At 52.2% G+C, this 21,414-nt stretch overlaps 1 protein-coding gene across 7 annotated transcripts in view; it reads left to right on the top strand.

Moving 5' to 3' along the window:
- CEP250 (centrosomal protein 250) overlaps positions 1–16,082 on the top strand; it is a 46,953-nt gene extending 30,871 nt beyond the window's left edge. For all 7 annotated transcript variants that reach the window (XM_031433922.2, XM_031433926.2, XM_031433923.2 and 4 more), the window contains 12 exons: positions 219–352; positions 1,739–1,877; positions 2,804–3,146; positions 3,672–3,793; positions 4,789–4,909; positions 5,922–6,043; positions 6,526–9,141; positions 11,693–11,806; positions 11,989–12,144; positions 12,420–12,521; positions 13,501–13,563; positions 14,941–16,082. In XM_031433922.2, the coding sequence (XP_031289782.1) occupies positions 219–352; positions 1,739–1,877; positions 2,804–3,146; positions 3,672–3,793; positions 4,789–4,909; positions 5,922–6,043; positions 6,526–9,141; positions 11,693–11,806; positions 11,989–12,144; positions 12,420–12,521; positions 13,501–13,563; positions 14,941–15,204 (4,296 nt within the window). In that variant the 3' untranslated portion in view covers positions 15,205–16,082. The remainder of the gene's footprint in view (positions 1–218; positions 353–1,738; positions 1,878–2,803; positions 3,147–3,671; positions 3,794–4,788; positions 4,910–5,921; positions 6,044–6,525; positions 9,142–11,692; positions 11,807–11,988; positions 12,145–12,419; positions 12,522–13,500; positions 13,564–14,940) is intronic.
- Positions 16,083–21,414: the final 5,332 nt, after the last annotated feature.

The raw sequence follows: 21,414 nt of genomic DNA, 5'->3' as shown, positions 1-21,414 counted from the left end.
TACAGCATATGTGAGGTTGGAGAGACAGGTGTCTAGACTGAATGGTATTGAGGGAGGGTGGTGGTTAAGAACAGCATGTAAGGGTTGGCAGAACCTCTAGAGCTTTGGAAATGGGCTGGTGACCATTATGGTAAACCTAGAAGGATCCTAAAGCCCTAGGTGACAAGCATCCTCGCACCAGCCTCCTGCTCTTGGTCCTCATGCCCTTGACTTTCCAGGTGGAAGACTTGAAGTCTCAGCTGATTTCCAAGGATGACTCCCAGAGGCTGGTGGACCAGGAGGTTCAAAAGAAGCTGAGAGAGGCCCAGGAGTGTAGCCGAATTCAGAAGGAGCTGGAGAGAGAGAAAGCCAGGTAAGCTAGACAGGCTATGAAGTCGGCTTTTGCCTTTCTGGATCCAGGGGTCATGGTGAGGTTGACAATTCTTTGCTCAGATCACCTAGCCTCTCATGTCTCCAGCTCTGGGCTGTACAGGCAGCTGTGTGGAGAGGGCGTGGTCCCTGTCTTTAAAACTCACACTTCATTCATTTAGTAAATATTTAGAGAACACACATCATACACCAGACACTATGCCAGGGGTTGGGGATATAGCGATAAAAAAGACAGTACGTTCTCTGCCTCAATAGAAGCTATAGTTTTGTGGGGAAGACATTAATTAAATAATCACCAAAGTAAATTATTGGAGACTATGTTACCTGGTATAGAAGAAAGAAACAAGACAGGGGTGGAAATCTATTTTAGGTAGGATGTTAGGGAAGGTATTTCTCAGGAGGTTACTTTTAGACTGACCACTGGAAGATGAAATGGAGCCAGCCATGCAAAGGGGTGGGGGAGTTCAAGCAGTGGGAATAGGAATTGTGTGGAAAGGCTCAGAGGTGAATCAAAGCTGGGGGTGTTTGGTGAAACTGAACGTGCTATGTGACTGGAGCCAGACGAGCCTGTATCATTCAGGACTTTCAGGCCACGGCCAGGAGCTTGTCTATTTTAGGTTTAGTAGGAAACCATTGGAGGGTTTTCAGTAGGGAAATCGACACAAGCCAATTTATGGAGAATTAGAAGAGATCGTCATGACATGAAAACTCAGGCATGAGATGAGACCACTCAAAATGCAGGGCAGCGTCTCTTCTTGGTGCTTTCAGAGTCTGAGGAGGAGAAATCCTTGTGTTGATGAAACTAGAGGCAGGAAGACAAGGTAGGAGGTAGACAGTTGTCCAGATAAGAGATACTAAAACTGGACGGAAGTTGGGTAGTGGGGAAGGCAGGGAGGGAAGGGGTTTAAGGGTCATCAGGGGAGCTGGAATCTGTTATATGTACTGTTAGAGTAAATATAAGTGGGATGGAGGGAGACCGCTGTGACAAGGTCAAGGCTTCTAAACTGAGGCCCTGGGTGGATAGAGGTGCCATTCACTGAGTTAGGAAACATAGTAGGGATGACTGTGGAGAGGGAGGTACAGAGGGAATGGGCAGAATTGGACATGTTGAATTCGAGGTATTATATAGATATTTCCGGAATTTGCCAGAGAAGAATATACTGAAGTTGAAATAAGATATCATCTGTGTGAAGGATCTGGGAGCACTTAGTAGGTGCTCAATAAATGGAGGCTTTTATTGTTACACTGTAATCATTATTGTTACTCTTTCTATTTTAATTATTAATGCTATGTCAGAGCAGTCAGATGAGAAAAGGTAGTTCTTCATTCCCTGAGAGAATGCATAGCCCTCTGACCTCTCTCTTTTCAGCCTGACACTGTCGCTGGTGGAGAAAGAACAGAGACTCCTTGTTTTACAAGAAGCTGACTCTGTTCGACAACAAGAGCTGAGCTCCCTGCGCCAGGACATGCAGGAGGCCCAGGCAGGGCAGAAAGAGCTCAGTACCCAGGTATTTCCACTCCACTAGGAGCCCTCTTCCTTGATGGAAGCCTGCTCCTGGATTTGGGGGAGGTGATTGCTCAGTTATGCTGGGACATCAGCAGCCCCAGCAGGAGGAGAAGCCAGGACTTGGCGGGGTGGCGCTTGGGAACCTGACCCAGAGTTGAGAATAACCCAGAACATAGTGCCCACAGGGACAGAGCTCATGCAGGCCTGGTTCAAGCACGGCCACTGCCAGGTGTGCCTGGGCTGCTTGGCAGGATTCAGCATGGGGACAAGTATTACTCCACATCGTGTAGGTGGCAGTAAGAGAATTTCCAGGGATTCGGTCTGCGCACAGCAGAACCCCAGACCTTGTGTACAGAGGAGAGTTGAAACCAGGAGGGGAAGAATGAGGGGGTAGGAGCTGGACAGTAGACTTACAGATGAGGACCCAGGTCTGGGTGTTAAACCATCCTGGTGTGACTCCCAACTCTCCTCCTTCCTGGTTGTGTGAACATCACTTTATTCATCCATAAAACAAGGATGATAATTCTTAACCATCAGGAACACAGTAAGCATCCAATAAATGGTTTAATAAATCCATTATTATTGTCTTCTTAGGTCATTATTATGGTCTTATTAGGCTCAGTGTCAGGGTTTCAGGCAGAGTTCTAATCATGGCAGGGAGCTGGCAGAGTTGTCAGGGGGACCAGGGCCAGAGCCCATGTGCATAGCCTAGGTCCACGTGTTAGGAGTCAGTAGGTAGGTATGCAGGTCCAACCTAGGGTAACATTCATTCCAGAGATCTCTCTACCTGCTGGAGAGCTGAGCCTACTGAAACCTTTCCAGCCCCAGTCAAGGTTTGCACTGGGATTGAGTGGGGTGAGGCCTGGGAGGGTCCAAGGAGAGGGTATTCACTTCCTGCTCAGAGTGACCACACTTCCTCCCTGGCAGGTGGACTTACTGAAGCAGGAGGTGAAGGAAAAGGAGGCTGACTTTCTGGCCCAGGAAGCACAGCTGCTGGAGGAGCTCGAGGCATCTCAAGTAACAGAGCAGCAGCTACGGGCTTCCTTGTGGGCCCAGGAAGCCAAGGCAGCCCAACTCCAGCTGCGACTGCGCAGCCTGGAGAGCCAGCTGGAGGCGCTGGCTGCAGAGCAGCAGCCTGGGCACCAGGCCCAGGCCCAGCTGGCCAGCCTCTGTTCTGTCCTGCAGCAGGCCCTGGGGTCTGCTTGTGAGAGCAGGCCAGATCTGAGTGGCGGGGGAGACTCTGCTCCCTCCCTCTGGGGCCCTGAGCCAGGTGAGGCAGCCACTCAGGAACTATGGTCAAAGCCAGGCCCAGCTCCCAGGGGAGAAGGAGGGGGACTGCAGTTCCTTAGGCAATACTGCATCAAGGCTAAGCTCACAGACTCTGGAGTTAATTCAATCAGAGTTTGAACCCCAGCTCTGCCATTAGCTAGAGGTATGTTCTTGAGCAAGTCACCTCTCCTCTCTGAGCTTGATTTTCTCAACTATAAAATGAGGGTGATAAAAGTACCTACCTCTCAGGATTTTTCTAAGGAGTTGATGAGAGGATAGACATAAAATCACTCATACAGTTCCTTGCACTTATTAAATGCCTAACAGATGATAGCTGGCATTACCTAGAGCCCATCACAGTGCCTGGCACACAGGTACGCAGACAGTGTACGACGAGTGAACTGCTGAGAAGGGGTTCTTTAAGGAGAGATGGGATGGGTGGGAAGGCCAAGGCCATGTCTGGGAGGTATGGCTCTTTCTTTTCATAGTGCAGCCAGGTCACGAGGTATTTCCTCAATTTTTTCAGACCAGAATGGAGCCAGGATCCTCTTTAAGAGAGGGCCCCTCCTGACGGCTCTCTCAGCTGAGGCAGTGGCATCTGCCCTCCACAAGCTTCACCAAGACCTGCGGAAGACTCAACAGGCCCGGGTACGTGTCTCTACTCTCCCTCCTCGAACTCTTCACTTTCCCCGAGAGAGGCTCGTGAAGCAGTTTGACCTGTTTTATTCCTGACATCAAGTTGGGATGAGTTCCACCTCTGTCACTTACTACTTGGCAACCACGGATAAAGAATCTGGTTTCCTAGGTCTTGGTTTCACTCATAAAGTAGGCAAATCATGACTGCCTCACAGGGCTGTGAAGATTAAATGAGTGAGGGTCTTAAGTGAGCCCTGTAAACCATGACACCCTGTACAGGTGTATGGTATTGTTTTGCATCATTTTCCTCTCAGCCGTGAATTATTCTTGGTGCCAAGACCTCCAAGAAAAAAACAACAAGTTTGGGATCACTGAGGTTACCATTTATAAGAACATTCTAGGCCCAAGACTGAACTAAGTGTCCGGCAAATTCCACCTCACAGTGGACCTATCAATCAGTAGAAACTGAGCGCCACCTATATGCCAGCCCCTCTGAGCTAGGGAGGCAAAAGGGAGAAAGAGCTGCTGTCTGTCCTTAAGAAGGCTCGTGACGTGGCTGAGCAACCAAACTGCATCCTAAAATAAATCAGAACTGATAGAATTAATTGGATCAATAACAGATGCAAATCATGGTAACAAGAGGAAGGGACAATACATTTTGACTTGGGGAGGGTCAGAGGGAGGAAGCAGTGACCTTTGAACTAAGGTTTGAAGTAAGAGTTAAGGGAGAGGAGAGGCAGCCCTGGGCTAAGACTTCAGCAGGAAGTCCATCTCAAAAGACAGGCAGGTCAGAAGGGGAACCTAGGCTCCAGTTACTTGGAGCAGAGCCTGTCATCACTTCCAGGAGCCAAATGCACATGAGTTCGGAGGTAAATAATCCAGCAATCTGGGAGTAGGTCCACAATGGCAGACCCCGACAGAGGTACTGAGAGGGAGGAGAGGGCTCAGGCCCTGGACCTAGGTAGCTTTGTGGAAGATGAGGAACTTGAATTCCAATCCTTTCCCAGGATGATCTGAGGGATCAGGCCCAGAAGCTGGAACAGCGTCTCACTGATACAGAGGCTGAGAAGAGCCAGGTCCACACAGAGTTGCAGGCTCTGCAGAGACAGCTCTCCCAGAACCAGGAAGGTGAGAAGCTCAGGGCAAGATGGGGATTTGTGGGGAGGAGAGAGGAAAGGCAGGAAGCCCAGAAGGGCAGGATCAGGCCTAGCAGCCGCTCTTTACTGCTTACCCACAACTGTGAGACAATACCCAGAGGCATCTTTAGAGGGGTGTTGACCCCAATAAACTATTTTTCTGCTTTCCTTGGCCTTTGAGGGCCATCCTGGATGAAGGGATTAGGAGGAACAGATTTGATGAACTGAAGGAAGTTGCTGGCTAGGCTTTTGTTTTTTTTGTTGTTGTTGTTGTTTTTCTGTCTACAGATTAAAAAACTGGCATCCTAAGGCGAGGCTTATGAGAACACTATGAAACTTCTGTATCTTTTATTATTTATCAACATTATTTTGTCATCCCCAACTGTGTTCTCAAAATGATTGACCTTTGACAGCAGAAGGATTATGAGCTTGTTTGAAAGATGGGAAGGAGGAGGAATCTGCCAGCCATGGGCTAGAAAGGGTGGTGACTATTTGGAAAGGAAAGGAGAAGGGAGGGTCTTGAGGGTCAAGGCTCTACTACAGAGAAGAAGAGGACAACTTGGGGAGTGGGTCTGGGTCTTGAAAGTATCCAAAAGCGCTGCCTGAGAGCCACACACATAGAGCTGCAGAAATGGAGGGCACCCAGCCAACCTTGGTCTCTAGGAACCTCTGCAAAATCATAGAATTGGGGCCTGGCAAGGACCTCCGATGCCATCGCTCTCAGCCCTGTCTGGAATCCAGGGTTGAGCATCTCTGTGATCATAATGAGGAAGTGTTGGGCTGGAGCTGGGCAGCAGACACATGTGTTTGGAAGAAGCAGGGAGCCTAGACAAACAGGAGCAGCTGGCAGATGGGTGATGTCTCTGTGAAATTAGATGTAATCCTCTCCTTCTTGGCCTTTTCCCCCTTTGACTCTGTTCCCCATCTTCCATCTGCCTCTACATCCCTCCTTTCCTCCACCCCCAATCATGGGCCTTGCTCCGCTATCTCTCTTCTTCCCAAAGAGAAATCCAAGTGGGAAGTAAAACAGAACTCCCTAGAGTCTGAGCTGATGGAACTGCGTGAAACTGTGGCATCCTTACAGAGTCGCCTACAGCAAGCAGAGCTGCAGGGAATAGAAGCCCAGGTAAGATGGTACTTGTTTAGGGGACGGGGTTGCTTCAGGAAGTGTCTCAGGGCCCAGGCTCTAGCTCCCAGGCCCGTGTTGGCCCATGCTCATACTCCATCCATAGGTAGTGCCCAACTTTCTTCAGCAAGTGTCTCAGTTTCTCTGGCTCTCTCCACGTCCCAGAGGGCCATTATTAAGGCCTCAGTGAATCCTCCTTCAATTACTTTTTTCTGAATTGAGGTTGAGATTTTTGTCCCTTGCCCTGAAGGACTAGAGTCTGGGATGGCTCGTTTGCACCAGGCCTTCCCTTCTGAGCACAGCAGAGCCTAGGTTGTGGTAGGGGTGTTCTTTTATAGTATCAGGCTAGGTGGAATGCTCAGTTCCTTTTGCCCAAATCTTTGACAGTGCTGGTGCCACAGAGGAAGGAGAGGAAGGACCTGTGCTGGAGTGACAGATTCAGGAAAGTGTCGTCTAAGGTGGTTTTGCATCTTGTTTTCCAGAATGAGCGAGAGTTACTGCAGGCAGCCAAGGAGAGCCTGACTGCCCAGGTGGAACATCTCCAAGCATCTGTTGCAGAAGCCAGGGCGCAAGCGAGTGCCGCCGGGATCCTGGAGGAAGACCTGAGGATTGCACGCTCAGCCCTGAAACTGAAAAACGAGGAGGTGGAGAGTGAGCGCAAGCGAGCCCAAGCCTTGCAGGAGCAGGGCGAGCTGAGGGTGGCTCAGGGGAAGGCTCTGCAGGAGAATTTGGCTCTCTTGGCCCAGACCTTGTCTGAAAGAGAACAGGAGGTGGAGACTCTACAGGGGAAAATCCAGGAACTGGAGAAGCAGCGGGAAATGCAAAAGGCTGCTTTGGAAGTGCTATCTCTAGACCTAAAGAAGAGGAACCAAGAGGTGGATCTGCAGCAAGAACAGATTCAGGAACTGGAGGAGTGTAGGTCGGTTTTAGAGCATCTCCCCTTGGCCGTCCAGGAGCGAGAGCAGAAGCTGACTCTGCAGAGGGAGCAGATCAAAGAGCTCGAAAAGGATCAAGAGACACAGAGGAACATCTTAGAGCATCAGCTTCTAGAACTTGAGAAGAAGGCCCAAGTGATTGAGTCCCAGAAGGAACAGATTCAGGATCTGAAGAAGCAGCTGGTTACCCTGGAATGCCTGGCCCTGGAACTAGAGGAAAACCATCACAAAATGGAGTGCCAGCAGAAGACTATTGAAGAGCTGGACGGCCAGAGGGAAATGCAGAGGGTGGCTCTGACCCACCTTACACTGGACCTGGAGGAAAGGAGCCAGGAGCTGCAGGTGCAGGGCAGCCAGATCCATGAGCTGGAGAGCCACAGCACCCTCCTGGCAAGAGAGCTCCAGGAGAAGGACCAGGAGGTGACATCCCAGCGAGACCAGATCGAGGAGCTGCAGAGGCAGAAAGAGCGTCTGACTCAGGACCTTGAGAGGAGGGATCAGGAGATGGTGCTGCTGAAGGAGAGGATCCAGGTCCTAGAAGATCAGAGGACCCTGCAGACCAAGATCCTAGAGGAGGACCTGGAACAGATCAAGCTGGCCTTGAGAGAGCGAGGCCGGGAGCTGGCCTCTCAGAAGCAGCTGATGCAGGAGCGGGCAGAGGAGGGGAAGGGCCAGAGTAAGGCTCAGCGTGGGAGCCTGGAGCACATGAAGCTGATCTTGCGTGATAAGGAGAAGGAGGTGGAATGCCAGCAGGAGCATATCCAGGAGCTTCAGGAGCACAGGGACCAGCTGGAGCAGCAGCTCCAGGGCCTACACAGGAAGGTGGGTGAGACCAGCCTACTCCTGACCCAGCGGGAGCAGGAGATTGAGGTCCTGCAGCAGCACCTGCAAGAAGCCAGGGAACAGGGGGAGCTGAAAGAGCAGTCACTTCAGGGTCAGCTGGAAGAGGCCCAGAGGGCCCTGGCCCAGAGGGCCCAGCAGCTCGAGGCTCTTCAGCAGCAGCAGCAGCAGGCCCAGGGGCAGGAGGAGACGGTGAAGGAAAAGGCAGGTGCACTGCAGAGAGCTCTGGAGCAGGCCCATGCGACACTGCAAGAGCACCAGGCAGAGCTTGAGGACCACAAGGAACATGCACGAAGGCTCCAGGAGGAGCTGGCTATGGAGGGGCAGCGAGTACAGGCCCTGGAAGAGGTGTTGGGTGACCTAAGGGCTGAGTCTCGGGAGCAGGAGAAGGCTCTGCTGGCCCTACAGCAGCAGTGTGCTGAGCAGGCCCAGGAGCACGAGGCGGAGGCCAGGGCCCTGCAGGACAGCTGGCTGCAAGCAGAGGCGGTGCTCAAGGAACGGGACCAGGAGCTAGAGGCCCTGCGGGCAGATGGCCAGTCCGCCCAGCATCGGGAGGAGGCTGCGCGGGGCCAGGCTGAGGCTCTGCAGGAGGCCCTCAGCAAGGCTCAGGCTGCCCTGCAGGAGAAAGAGCAGCATCTCCTTGGGCAGGCGGAACTGAGCCGCAACCTGGAGGCCAGCACAGCCACCTTGCAGGCTGCCCTGGACTCCTGCCAGGCACAAGCCCGGCAGCTGGAGGAGGCCCTGAGGAAGCAGGAAGGTGAGATCCAGGACCGGGACCTTCGGCACCAGGAGGCTGTGCAGCAGCTCCAGCAGGCACTTGTCCAGAGGGATGAAGAGCTGAGACGTCAGAGGAAGCAGGGGCAGCTGCTGGAGAAGTCTCTGGCCCAGAGGGGCCAAGAGGATGTGACCCCAGAGAAGCAGGAGCCATGGCACAAGAGAGAAGAGGAAGAGATTAGGGACCTTCATGAGAGCCTGAGGAAGCTCCAGCAGACTCTAGCCCAAAAGGAGGAGGAGATCTTGGAGCTGAGGGAGGTCCAGCAAAGGAAGAGTCTGGAGGACTCGCCCCACAGCCACAAAGCCTCCTCAGCGGAGGAGCCATCTACAACAGTTGATTCCTCAGGGCCCAGGCTGCAGCGGGAGCTGGAGCGTCTCGAGGCAGCCCTGAGGCAGACGGAGGCCAGGGAGATCGAGTGGAGGGAGAAGGCCCAGGACCTGGCGCTGTCCTTGGCCCAGAGCAAGGCCAGTGTCAGCAGCCTGCAGGAGGTAGCCCTGTGCCTGCAAGCCTCTGTCCTGGAGCGGGACTCAGAAAAGCAGAGGCTGCGGGTGAGTCACTCCGCGGGTAGTGCGGGGGTAGAGCCTGGTCTGCCTGGGCTCGTGGCTGTCTACACCTCAGGGTGTGAGAAAGCTGAGGTCATGAGCACCTCAACATAGTGGGACCCAGGTTACTGGGCAAGTGTAGAGGGGTTCAAACAGAGTAAGACACCCACAGTCTTGGTCCTCATGGAGCTCACAGTCTTGTGGAAAAGCACTTACAATGCAGTGCCTAGTTACTATTGGTGCTGAATAGGGGAAGTTTAGTGTGCTCTGAGCATACTAGAGGGACACCTGACCTTTCCTGGGGGTGGGTCCCAAGAGGCTTCTGGTAAAAGTGGTGTTTGAGATTAGATCTGAAGGGACCAGTAAGGAAGTAGCCAAGCACATGTGAGGGAGGAGAAAGAGGAAAAGAAAGGAGAGAGCATGGAGGGAATCTGTGAGGGAATTCAGGCTGCTTGGGACATAGGGCGGGGCGTTGGCAAGAGAAGAGAAGACAGCAAGGGGCCCATCATTTAGGGCTTGTCAGCACGCTAAGGAGCTGGTTGAGCAGTGGGAAGTGGATGAAGGATTTGGGGCAGGGGAGTGACACTGTCAGATATATATAATTCAGAAAGGTCACTCAGGCTGCTGTGTGGAACAGCTGTAGATCTGGGGAGACCAACTAGGAGGCTGTAATGGAATTCAGTGAGGAGATGGTGACCTGAGATAGGAAATGTGAGTGGAGACATGTGGGTGGACCTAGAGGTTCATAGACTTCTGGAAGTTGATTGGCTAAGAGGTGAGGGGAGTAAAGAAAAGATAGAAATCAAAGACAACACCCAGGTTTCTGCTCAGTGGGATAAAGGCAGGTTTGTCCAGAGGAGCAGAATGGTGAATTCATTTTGGAAATGGAATGAGGCACCTGTAGGACATGCAAGGGGCCCTGTCCAGTGGGCAGGTCTGCAAAGCGATCTGAAGTTAAAGGATAACACTGGGGCTAGAGTTAGAGACTTTGGAGTTATTAGCAGTTAGGAAAAGTGGGCTCCTCCAGGTAGAATGTTGATTGACAAAGGAAGTGGACATTAGGGTGTAGCATTTAACCTTAGGTCAGGGCCATGTCTTGGTTATCTGTACACCCAGCACTGAGCACAAGGTCAGCACACAGTGGACAATCAGGAAAGCTGGGCTGACTATAGGACAAAGAGGGACATTGTCTCTTTTGCCAAGAGGAACCCAGCTGATTTTTCCTGGGAAGTTGACTCTATTCTGGCCCCTTGACCTGGGCCGAGCCCCAGAGAACCACTTCCCTCATCTCAGACACACAGCCCTGCAGGGACTTGCCTTCTGGGAAGCCCAAAAGCTCTGCTCTGGTTAAAAGGCAATATGCTGAGAAGGGGTTACATTTATGAACTTTGGAGCCAAGTTCTTGGATTTGAAATACAGTTTTGCAGTTTATTAGCTGTGTGACCGGAGGTAAGTGCCTTTAGTTCTCTGACTCTTGGTTTTCTCATTGATAAATACAGAGTGATAGTACCAGCCCCATAGAGCCATTTTGAGTACAAAAGGAGATAATATGAGTAAAATGCACAGGAAAAAGGCATACAATATGTGGAACCCTTTTCCTGTTTCCAGGCCTGTTCGTACAGGCACAGAAAAAGTCAGATACATAGCTGGGCCGGAGCTTCCTGCCCACACTTCTGGGTTACTGAGCAGTATTTACTCAGTAATGTAGCTCAGGGCAGGGTCCCCCTCTTCCCAAAATACTCAAGGACATCTTTCAGAAACAGCCCTTCATCATAGTAGCATCATTTTTTATTTTAATGCTAGGTACTGTTACTCTTGCTTTCCTCCACAACAATCCCAAGAAATAGGAATCATTATTATCTTCATTTTATAGTTGAGGAAAAGCAGATAAGAGAGGTTAAGTGACTTGTCCTAGGTCACCCAGCTAGTAAAGGGCAGAACTAGGACTAGATCTCAGCAGGCTGATTCTGGAGTGTGGCCTCGTACTGCTGAGCGCCTCTCCCAGACGGCCTCCACCCACACGTGTACCGTCCGTTCCTCTTCTCTGTCTCTCGTGTGACCACTGCCGTTTATGAACCAGAGGGCACCTAGAAACTATCCAGCACTAGTTTCCCCGTTTCTCTAAAGGGGACTTGATCTGTGCTCCATGTAGTCATTTTACAAATGAGGCGGTTAGGGTTTGGAGAGAGCTCGTATCTTGACCAAAGTATCAAAGCCAGTAAGTAGTGACATAGTAACTGGCTCTATGTGACTCCTGAGCCCATGCTTTTTCCACAACACCTACTGCTCCAAGTTGTCGCTTAGCTTACAGGAGATCTAAAATGAGACAGGTTTTAGTACTAGCCCACCACGTGTGCTTTAGGAAGATCCCTCTCTGCTCCTTTGTTTTATCTATCTGTGACAATGAAGGTTCTGCACTGGAATAGCTCAGAGTTGCCAGGAAAAATAAAACAACCTGATGAGACCATCAGACTGTTTATTTCTGAGGATGGAAGGTGGAGTGGGTCTGGATATGAGGTTGTCATGGTGTGACTTTGCTCTACACTTTGATACCCAGGATGAGTTGGAGTTCACCAGACAGGCTCTGGAGAAGGAGCGACTCCACAGCCCAGGCCCAACCAGCAGAGCAGAATGGGGGCCCAGAGAAGAGCCAGGCGTACAGCCGGGAGAGGTGAGCTGGGGGCCTGGTGGGAAAAGATGGCCCAGGAGGGAGCTCCTGTCCAGGGACTTGTCCCCCTTCCCCTGAGAATTGGGTCCCTGAAGCCTAGACCTGCCAGATTAGTCCTTTGCCCTCTCTCTGTTCCCACCTGTCTTAGGGGCTGTCCAGGTGAGATTGACAGGTCTCTCCCACAGGTCTCTGGAGTAAAGACTGAGCCTAGTGCTGAGATGGAGGAGAAGCAGCTATGGGGACAGAGGCTTGAACACCTGCAGGAAGCAGTGGCGCGGCTGGAGATTGACCGGAGCCGGCTGCAGCACCACAACATCCAGCTGCGGACCACCCTGGAGCAGGTTGGCAACTCCTGTCCTCCTGTCCTCAGCTCCCTCTTTGGGTCTGGTGGGTGTGCATGTCCGCTTCCAAGGCCTGAGTGGCTGGCCCTGCCTCCTCTGCCCTATCAGCCTTCTTTGCCCTCAAGGCTGCCCCTGCACGTGCTCTCCTCAGCCCATGTGTTGACTGTTGGCCCTTCCCAGACACCGCACTCACGCTGGTCTTCTCTCAAAAAAGGCTGCTCTGCTCCAGCCCGGCAGCCAAGCCAAGCCCTGATTTCTCACTCATGTTTTGGCAGGTGGAGCGAGAGCGGAGGAAACTGAAGAGGGATTCCATGCGTGCATTGCGAACGAGGGTCCCTGAGAGCAGTGAAGCCATGGCGCCATCACCCACACAGCAGGTTTATCTGTTTTCACCAACTGCAGCCTCAGGGGAGCCTAAGCCCAGCTACTAGAAACGGCCTCTGCAGTGCATATCCCAGGCTACCCTTGCCAGGGGAGAAGCCACTTCAGCTAGTCCACGGAGCCCCTCCTGGCGGGGTTCTGCCCCACCCAGCTCTGCTCAGTCTGTCCCTGACCCAGGAAGGAGGCCCAACTTCAATGGGTAGGGATGGATCCAAGGCTGGCAGCCCTGCATCCTGAGGAACCCTTCACTGATGTCCAGTCTACCTGCCCCCAGACCAGTGCTTCAGGCTCCCTGGAGCAGTGCTCATGGGGCTTCTGGTCACCTGCGCATGGTGTTGCGTGGTGTTTGCCAGACCTCAGTGTGCCTAAGAGCTTGATAGCAGCTTTGTGGACCTCTTAGACTTCCTTGCCCCTTGCAGTACTGAATTTACAAGATATGGGTCCATAGTATTTCCTAGGGCCAGAGTCCTTTTTTGGGGTAAGGGTTTGGGGCAAGACTCCCCAAACCAACACTCTTTTAGCTGTTACGCCCATCACTAGACAGCCCTGGGGCCTGGCAGGAAGAGACTGTTTCTGGTGGCTGAGCATCTCCCAGCTCCCATCCCTCTTCATTTAAGGAAAGCTTCCCGAGGGCAGGCCCCTTGTCTTCCTTCCTCTCTGCATCGTTAGCTCACACCCAGGGCTAGCACGAAGTAGGTATGTGGTGTACTTTAAATGAAGAGGTGCCTCAAAGAAGCCAGTGCCAGCAAAGCTTTGGGACTTTCAGTATCAGGTCTCCACAGGCATCACCCAGTGGGATGGTTTGGTCCCTCTGGGGCGTCTCCTTGCCCCAGGGCCGTGGTGCCCCATAGAGTTCAATCTGGATTTAGGTAGTTCTGGCCCACAGCCCTTGCCCTGGTCCCCAGGTTTGTGAGGAGGCCTGCACAAACCTCAGTGGAAGGCCTGTTCAATAGGAATGGTATTTGTCTCCCACAGGATGGAAGAGGAGGGCAGAAGTGTTCCTCAGATGCCAAGCAGATGGTTGAACTGCAGAAGGAGGTATGTTCTGGAAGGATCTACTTTCTAAGCGCCTTTCCCCTCCCGTGCCCTCAGGCAGCAAGGCTTTGGTATCTGCTATCTGCTTGGCCCTTTGTGTACCCCCAGCAGGGAGATGGGAAATAGTTCCTGCCCCAGAGAACTTCAGTCCATGTGGGAGGCAAGAAGAACCCAGTCCCAGCTCAGCCTCCCATATTGAGTGGACTTAACCTCCCATGTGCTTAGGGTGGGAGTGGGGAAGAAAGCACGTACCAGGCCCCAGACCTCTGGGTTCCTACTTAGGAAGAGAAAGGAAAAGGAACAGGGCTGAGGGGGAAACAGAAGATTCTAGGAAGATAGACAAACAAGCAAAAGCATCCTGACCTCTTCTGCCCTCACATGCACCCTTGCAGGCAGGTGCCGTCACTCCAGGCAGAGAAGGCTGGCACCAGCCCCAGGGATTCACACCCCAGGGCTCAGGTCAAGCTCAAGGAAACTGCATAAAGTGCCTTCTTGCCTCTTAGGTTAGGCCTCATATAAAGGTTCACCCTGTCTTTCAAGGCCCAGGAGTAATTAGAACTGTGGAAATTTTATTTCTGAACCTGTGTCAGAAATCAATAATCACTACTGGCAGCACCTAACTATATAGCTAGACCAAAGCCATTACTTTGAATTCTTTTAAGTTCATACAAAGCAATCGCTGAGACCAGGCCTGGACTAGGGTGAGGCAAGAGAGGCAGCGTGGGTGTAGGATTTAAGGAGGCCCTCACAACTGACCTGAAGCGCCTCCTTAAACTTTGCACCCTAGGGGCCTCTCTTGCCTCACCCTAGTCCTGGACCTGCCCTAAGCTCCCAATAACTTCTCCTCCTGGTAGCCTCGGCATACCCATCTGAGAAATGGAAGGAGCTATCAATGATTTTCAGTCCAGGCTGCACGTTAGAACCCCCTCAGAAACTTTTGAGAAAATGCAGATTTTCAGACCTCAGCTCAGTCTAATTAGGTCAGAATATTTCTTAAAAGCTTCCAGAAGGGGCACTTCTGCAGTGATTAAAATACTCTGTATCTTGATTGAAATGGTGATTACACATGGGTCTGTACATTATCAAATTCATCAAGATGTACACTTAAAATCTGTGCGTTTTATTACATGTAAATTACCCCTCCAAAAAGTTGGTGAATAGTTTTGTTGTTGTTTTTAAGCTCCCTCTTTGAGCCTCCTGTGCAGCCAGGGTTGACAATCACTGGATTCTGATTTCCAGGGGCCCTTGCCCCAAACGTTGTAAAGCCTGAGATTCATGGGTGTGGTGGAGTTGATTCAACTCCTGGTCTGACAAGAGCCACAGGGGCAGAGTGGGCAGGGTTGGGGCAACTTCAAGGCCCTCAACTGCTCTCTCCCCCAGGTTGCCGTCCTGCGAGCCCAGCTGGCCTTGGAGCGGAAGCAGAAGCAGGACTACATCGCCCGCTCGGTACAGACGAGCCGTGAGCTGGCAGGCCTGCACCACAGCCTTTCTCACTCCCTTCTCGCCGTCGCCCAGACCCCTGAGGCCACTGTCCTGGAGGCCGAGACCCGCAAGCTGGATGAGTCCCTGACTCAAAGTCTGACATCCCCAGGGCCAGTCCTGCTGGGCCCCAGCCCCAGTGCTGCTCAAGCTGCCTCCAGATAGCAGCCACTGCCAGGGCAGGACATGGGCCGGCCTGGGAGCACACAGACAGACAGATGTCTGTAGAGCGGGTCGTGGCCCCCCACACAGCTGCAGGTTTGCCAAAGAAAGTTCTGGCTCCATTGCCCAACCTGGAGCACCAGGTCAGATGGCATTCCAGGACGGGCGAGGAAACCACAAGTCTGCAGGAAGGCCCCGACTCCCGTGGTAATGAGGCAAACCCCACTTGCTGCTGGCCTGAGGTCGCCCAGAGGGGCCTTGCCCTGGCCAGGCAGCGTCTGCTGCCTCTCATCTAGAACCCGTTATCCCAGCACTTCGCCCTCTGTCACCTTCCTCTTCAGCAATAAACCCTGAGTCTCCGTTTGTTCTCCACTGTGTAGCTGAGCAGCGGCAGCACATCAAAGGCATCTGTCAAGGAAGACTGCTGAAGATTCCCGCCAGATGGCATGAATTTAGCATCTGCCTGCATTCTGACAGAGGAGGGTCACAGAAGGCACACAAGACAAAGGCCCTTCCACAGGAAGCTTGAGTCCAATTGACAAAAACAGACATGCTCATTGTTGAGTCAGAGACAGCTCTGCATGCCAACTAGAAACGCTGCAGAGATTCCAGGGACCGAGGAAGGAAGACACCCACTGGCCCTTGAAGGATGGGGAGGAGTTGGGAGGGGTTGCTAAGCATACTGGTGAGAAGACTGGTCTGCCTGTGTGTTCAGACTGAGGTTGGACGGGGAGAGAGGGAGATCATGGAGGGCCTTGGGATCTAGATTTGAACTCATGGATAATGAGGAGCCATCATATGTTCTTGACTTAAAACATGTTCTGGGGCCCCAAAAACACCAAGTTGAACCTTTGGCTAAAGTCAGTCTCTTGAGTTCAGAAGCTCTGTCTGGCTTCATTCCTCTTCTGCTTGGGGGTTAATGCCCTTGTGGTGTCCCTTCCTGGGCATATCAGCTGGAACTGACTCTGGTCCCCTAAGTCCAGCCATGTGTCAAGGCAGTAAGGAGAATTGACTATGGCAGGACTCGTCACTTGTGGCCTGGCCCTTGGTGGACGTGGTTCACAAGCTTCAGACCTATTGCTGGCAACTTCCTCAAAGCCTAAGAGACAACAGTTTTCTTTGAAGGAGCAGGGCATGAACTTCCTCTGGCCCTCTAACCACAATCTGGAATTCCTCTTAGTAAGCCTGGGGATGGAGCTGTGGCCCAGCTAAGAATGAGGGGGTTTGAGAGCAGCACCACAGTCCCCCAGACCTGCTTCCCCGGGGCTCAGGCCCCATGGTATCCCATCGCACCACACAGTGGGAATGGGGCTCTGTCCACAACTGCTGGAGCTTTGTTCCCAAAACCCACATGGGACTCGGCACAGATGCTTTGTAAAAAGTTACAGTGGAAAACCCTCCAGAGCTAAATCGGGCCCAGAGGTCCTGGCCAGTCCCTGCCTCTAGTCGGATTCCCTGTGGCTCAGAATCCTTACCTGGCCTTTTCTATGCTAAGAGTTCTCAGGGATAAACAAGGTATCTCTGAGTTTCTTACTTTTTCTGGTTCTCTAGCTTAGAGGCTGACAGAGGGACCTTGTTTTTTACCTTGGAGTTTCTTCTCAGTACCATTATCTGTAGGTCCTAAGCCAAGGCCGTAAGCCCCACATACCTTCTGGGAGCAAGGGCAGGAGCTTCCAGCAGATGAAAGGCATTTTGGAGGCAGCCAAGCAAGGTCTTCATTCAGTAATAAAACTAATCCATATTTGCTCCTCCTCCCCCATCCAACCCTCAAAAGCCCCTCACCCTGACTTGAGACCTCAGGCTAGGGTCTCCTCTCCCCACCAGATATTCAGCTCAAGATTGGCTTCAGTTCAAGTGTAGACCACAGTCTTGCTCTCACTCTCTAGCTCGTGGATGATTTTCTGCTCAAACTGCCTAACATACACTTTCTTCGACCAAGAGTAAGCTCATCTGTACAGAGGGTCCCACCAGTAATGGAGCCAGTTGCTCCTCTTGAATCAGCTCTCATCAAAGGGAGAGACCTGAATGGGAGAAGTGGGAAGGAAAGAATATGGGTCTCCCAGGCAGGACCCGACCTTTCCTTAGGGCGTCAGGCCAGAGATTCCTTTCCTTCTCCTTGCCGCATGCAACAGGCCATACCCAGAGCAGTGAATCCAGCAGATGGGAACTGCGCCAGTCCTCATGGATGCCCTTGTGGATGGTGTGATTGATCTCCAGAACCTGGGGGAAAGGTCAGAGCTGAGCACGGAGGTCTTCTCCATCCAGATTCCCTCCACCCTGCCCCAGCCTTCTCTTTGGTAGAGGTTAGTACAGGCCCCGAAGTCCCAAGAGCGGAGTCACAGTCCAGGCAGCGTTCCTGTTCCTGGGCAGTGCTGGGTCTGGTCAGTGTGGCACCTTGTTCTCAACAGCCTCCATGCTTTGCTTGATAGAGCAACAGTCACATCGCAACCTAATTACCCTTGCTCATTTGCCTCCCCACTCAAGACTCGCAGCAGCTTGAAGGCAGAAAAGCTGCCTGGCCCAAAGTAGAGAAGGAAAAGCTGGTGGTATGTGTTGGGGGTGAGGGCAGTGGGGAGAGTACGATCAGACTGCAGAGAGAGGGCAAGAGCAACACTTAGACCAAGAAGTGAGAGCTGTCTCCAGCCTGGGGCCTCCACCAGTCACACTGACCGAGGAAGGATGCCCTTTTCCGGCTTGACTCAGGACCACGGCAGCCCACGCTAGATCCGGAGACTTCAGCAGCAGGAGAATGTGGGTGTTCTTGCTAGGTCGTGGGCATTCTCAGGTGCTTTATGTGCAGGGAGGTTCCATTGCCTACATTGTTCTTAGAGCCTAGAAGTGCAGAGATAGGAAAGGGAATCAGGAAGGCATTGGGGCTTAGCCTCGCAGAGGTCACCACCCTCACCCTCCTGCCCTCCCAGAACACAGTGTGGAGCTGGTCAATGGTTATCCTGTATTCTGAAGACTTCCCATTCCCGAGTTCTCCACTGAACAGCACAGGATTGGCATGGACTCAAGGTCTGGCTGTGGCCTGGGTATCAGCTGGAATAGCTCCTTGGCCAGCCGGAATTGGGTTAGTTTTCCTAGCATTTGTGCCTATGGAGAAGAGACAGACCACTTACCACTTCACCCCATGTTCTAGCACAGAGAGGAGGCTGGGCCCTATTGATGTAGAGAAAGGGTCCAGGGAGAGGACGCAGCCCAGACCCCAGGGCCTCTGGAGACAGGGTGGTCCCCAACTCCATCTGGGTCTTCAGGGCCCCTCTGAAGCTCCAGGCAAAGCAGGCAGACACCCTGCTGGTGGAAGCAGGCTATGTAGATCTGGTGCCGTGTGAGCAGCCTCAAGAGCATCCGCAAATCTGGGGCCAGCAGCCAAACTTCCAGAAGCACCTGTGGTGGTGGGGATACCTCATCCACAAAAGCAGCAAGGCAACTCCCAGCCTAAGACTGCATGCAGGCTTCATCTCAGCCCATGGTGCTTCGGCAGCTGGTCTGTTTAGTTGTTTGGTCTTAGGACAGATGACACCTCTAGCTGTTCCCCTCGCAATACCTCACCTCCTAACTCCTGTCCCACTACCCCTGCTCACTCCCAGGGCTGAGGAAGGAAGTAGCTGAGCTCTATGAAAACGCTAGGCCCTGAAGAGCCAGGGAAACGGTGAGGCGAGGCAAGGATGAGGAAGGAGCAGGCACTCCAAGCAGTGAGATCCCTCTCTTCGATCCTGGGGCAGGGCGGGGGGCCATGCAGGCTTAGCTCTCCCTGCTCACCACACTTAGAAAGTAGGCAGGGGAGAAGGATGGACAAGAACAAGGGGTCTCAAGGCCCTGGGACCCTGCAGTTTATTCCTCTGCCTTCCCGGGACCAGTTTGTCTAGACCCTGATGGAGATGAAGGTGAGGAGTGAGGCTTCTCCAGAGAAGAAAGGACTGTGTTCCCTGGTCCCACCCATCTTACCCGACTCACTTACATTCAGTGTCCTGTCACAGAGTGGACATTATGACCTCTTTTTCCCTAGTCCTTTGTTATTAATGACACCAACTCTTCATATGCCTTCATAAGGCCTGAAGCTTGGCACAGGTGAGAGGGCTTGGATGTAAAAAGTTGAGTGGGTCAGGGGTCAGAGGAGAGAAGAGTCTCGGCTAAGGCTGTGTGGCTTGCCTGTCTGAGAGTGGGTCCTCTCTATTGCCAGCACATGGTCATTTATGGGGAGGCAGGAGGGGATGAGAATTAGTATCAAATTTGGTTCTTCCTGAACTACTACTAGTTAAGATGTGGGAATCAGGGAAGGCTTTTATTCAGTGCCTGATAACACGTACATTGCTCCTGCACGTCCTGTCTTGGTTTCCTGTAATTCTCCTGTCTCTGAATTTTCCAGCCCTACTGGGAGTCTAAGGCTTGTTACTGGCCAAGAGGAGTCCCACATTGGAGCCGGCTGATTCCCTCGCCTTTTGCTGCTGCATGATGCTTGGCAAGTCATGCTGGAGACTTTGGATATAACTCTCTTCCCTATATAAAGGCCGCCTCTCCAGCTTGTCCGCCCAACCCCAGATCGAGAAACCTTGTGGATGAGATTAGGTGGGCTGATTGCTGCCCCCAGCTCCTAATCCTGCTTACATTCATTTGGCAAATACTCATCAAACCTGTGATGAGTCCCAAAGCTCCACGATACGCACTGAAAGGAGGAGCTCGTCTCCAGGGTAGATGGAGCCTAGATGTAGGTAAATGCTCACAGAATGACCTGGGTGCCAAGAAGACACTGGCTGCTTGTGCTGAGGCCAGGGAAAATGTCCCAGAACATCTTGGAGTAAGAGAGGGCTCGAGGTCCCTTTCAAAGAGTTCCTCAAGCCGACTGTGTACACTGGGTGCATGGCGTCAAGGGCTGCACTAGCGGGTCCCGGGAGTGATGGCAGGCCTTGGAGTTGTCCCAGCTAGCCTGTTCAGGTGAGACCTTTCTGACCAAGGAGCGGAAACATCGGCCCCAGGCGAGCATCAAGGCAGCCCACTAGCAGAAACCCACTATTAAAGCCTCATTCCTGTCCCATGGGACAATGCACAGGGCAAGTGGCATGCTGAGTCAGACACCAGCTGCTGGGAAAGTAGAAAGCTGTGGTCGCAGACTCACAGCCTCCCACTGCCCTAGTGGCCTCCATCACTTTCTCAGCCCTCCTCACCACACCTCCCTATAACACTTCAATTCACCTCTCCAGCCACCTGCAAGCCCTGCAGGGTGCTCTGCTGGATGCTGAGGCGGGAGGGGAGAGGTGCCTTCTGGTGTGTACTGTGGCTGCCCTAGAGGAGAAGGGGTTGGTGCCCAGTGGGGTCTTTTGTGCCAGCCCAGTTGTATCAAGGACCTCACCACACAAGTTACACCATAAGTTTCTGCATGGAGGCTTTGTGAGTAAGACTGCCTTCACCTTGGCGTTCAACCCGGGCTCCAGCTGGTGAGGGAGGGCTTGGAAATCAAGTATGATGGGGATGGGAATGCAAAGGGCAAGAGTACGTGCCAAGGCTGGGGTGGTGCATCTCTCAGAGGGTGGCCGTCTATTCCCAACGTAGTAGCTAAGCGGGTGGCAGAGAGGGGAATGGAAGAGCCTTTTGGCCCCTCTTGAGAAAAGGACCAACAGGAAAACTTTGTAACGTGGTTAAAAGTAAATTTCTATCCAGCCAAACTTTCTAGGAGTCGATTTTCTTTTCATTTATTTAACATGCCCCTAGGGAGGCAGGTGAATGGGCTCTCAGGATATTTACATGTTGTCAGGTTATGTGTGGTTGTTGGGCGGCTGCAGTAAACACATAGAGGATTTTGTTTAGCAGCTGAAAACTCATTAACGGAAGCTCTGCTTACCTTGAACCACTGTTTCTACTAAAAAGGCAAGATAAACGCTCCCCCTTGTCCCCATTTGATATAATAGTCTCCTCCAATGATTGTTTTTATTTCTCTTTATTATTATGGACTCAAGGATATTTATATATTCACTGTGAATCGTGACAGTTGCTATTTTTGATGCTCAGATTGTCCCAAATGTGATGTCCAGGTTTTCCTTGTACTTTTGTCGTCCAGATCTGGAATCTTTTAGTGGGAAACAATATTTAGAAAATGAAATCTGCATTCATTCCAGGGTTGATCATTGCTTCTGGGATGTTATGGCTTTTAGACTGTTCAGATGACAGAGCATAAGATGTACTTTGAACATTGAGAGTTCAAGGTGGGGATGG

Source organism: Camelus dromedarius, chromosome 18, assembly GCF_036321535.1.
Source record: "Camelus dromedarius isolate mCamDro1 chromosome 18, mCamDro1.pat, whole genome shotgun sequence".
NCBI classification, from domain to species: Eukaryota; Metazoa; Chordata; class Mammalia; order Artiodactyla; family Camelidae; genus Camelus; species Camelus dromedarius.
Note: the sequence above shows the minus strand (reverse complement) of the source record. Positions and strands in the feature narration are given on the sequence as shown.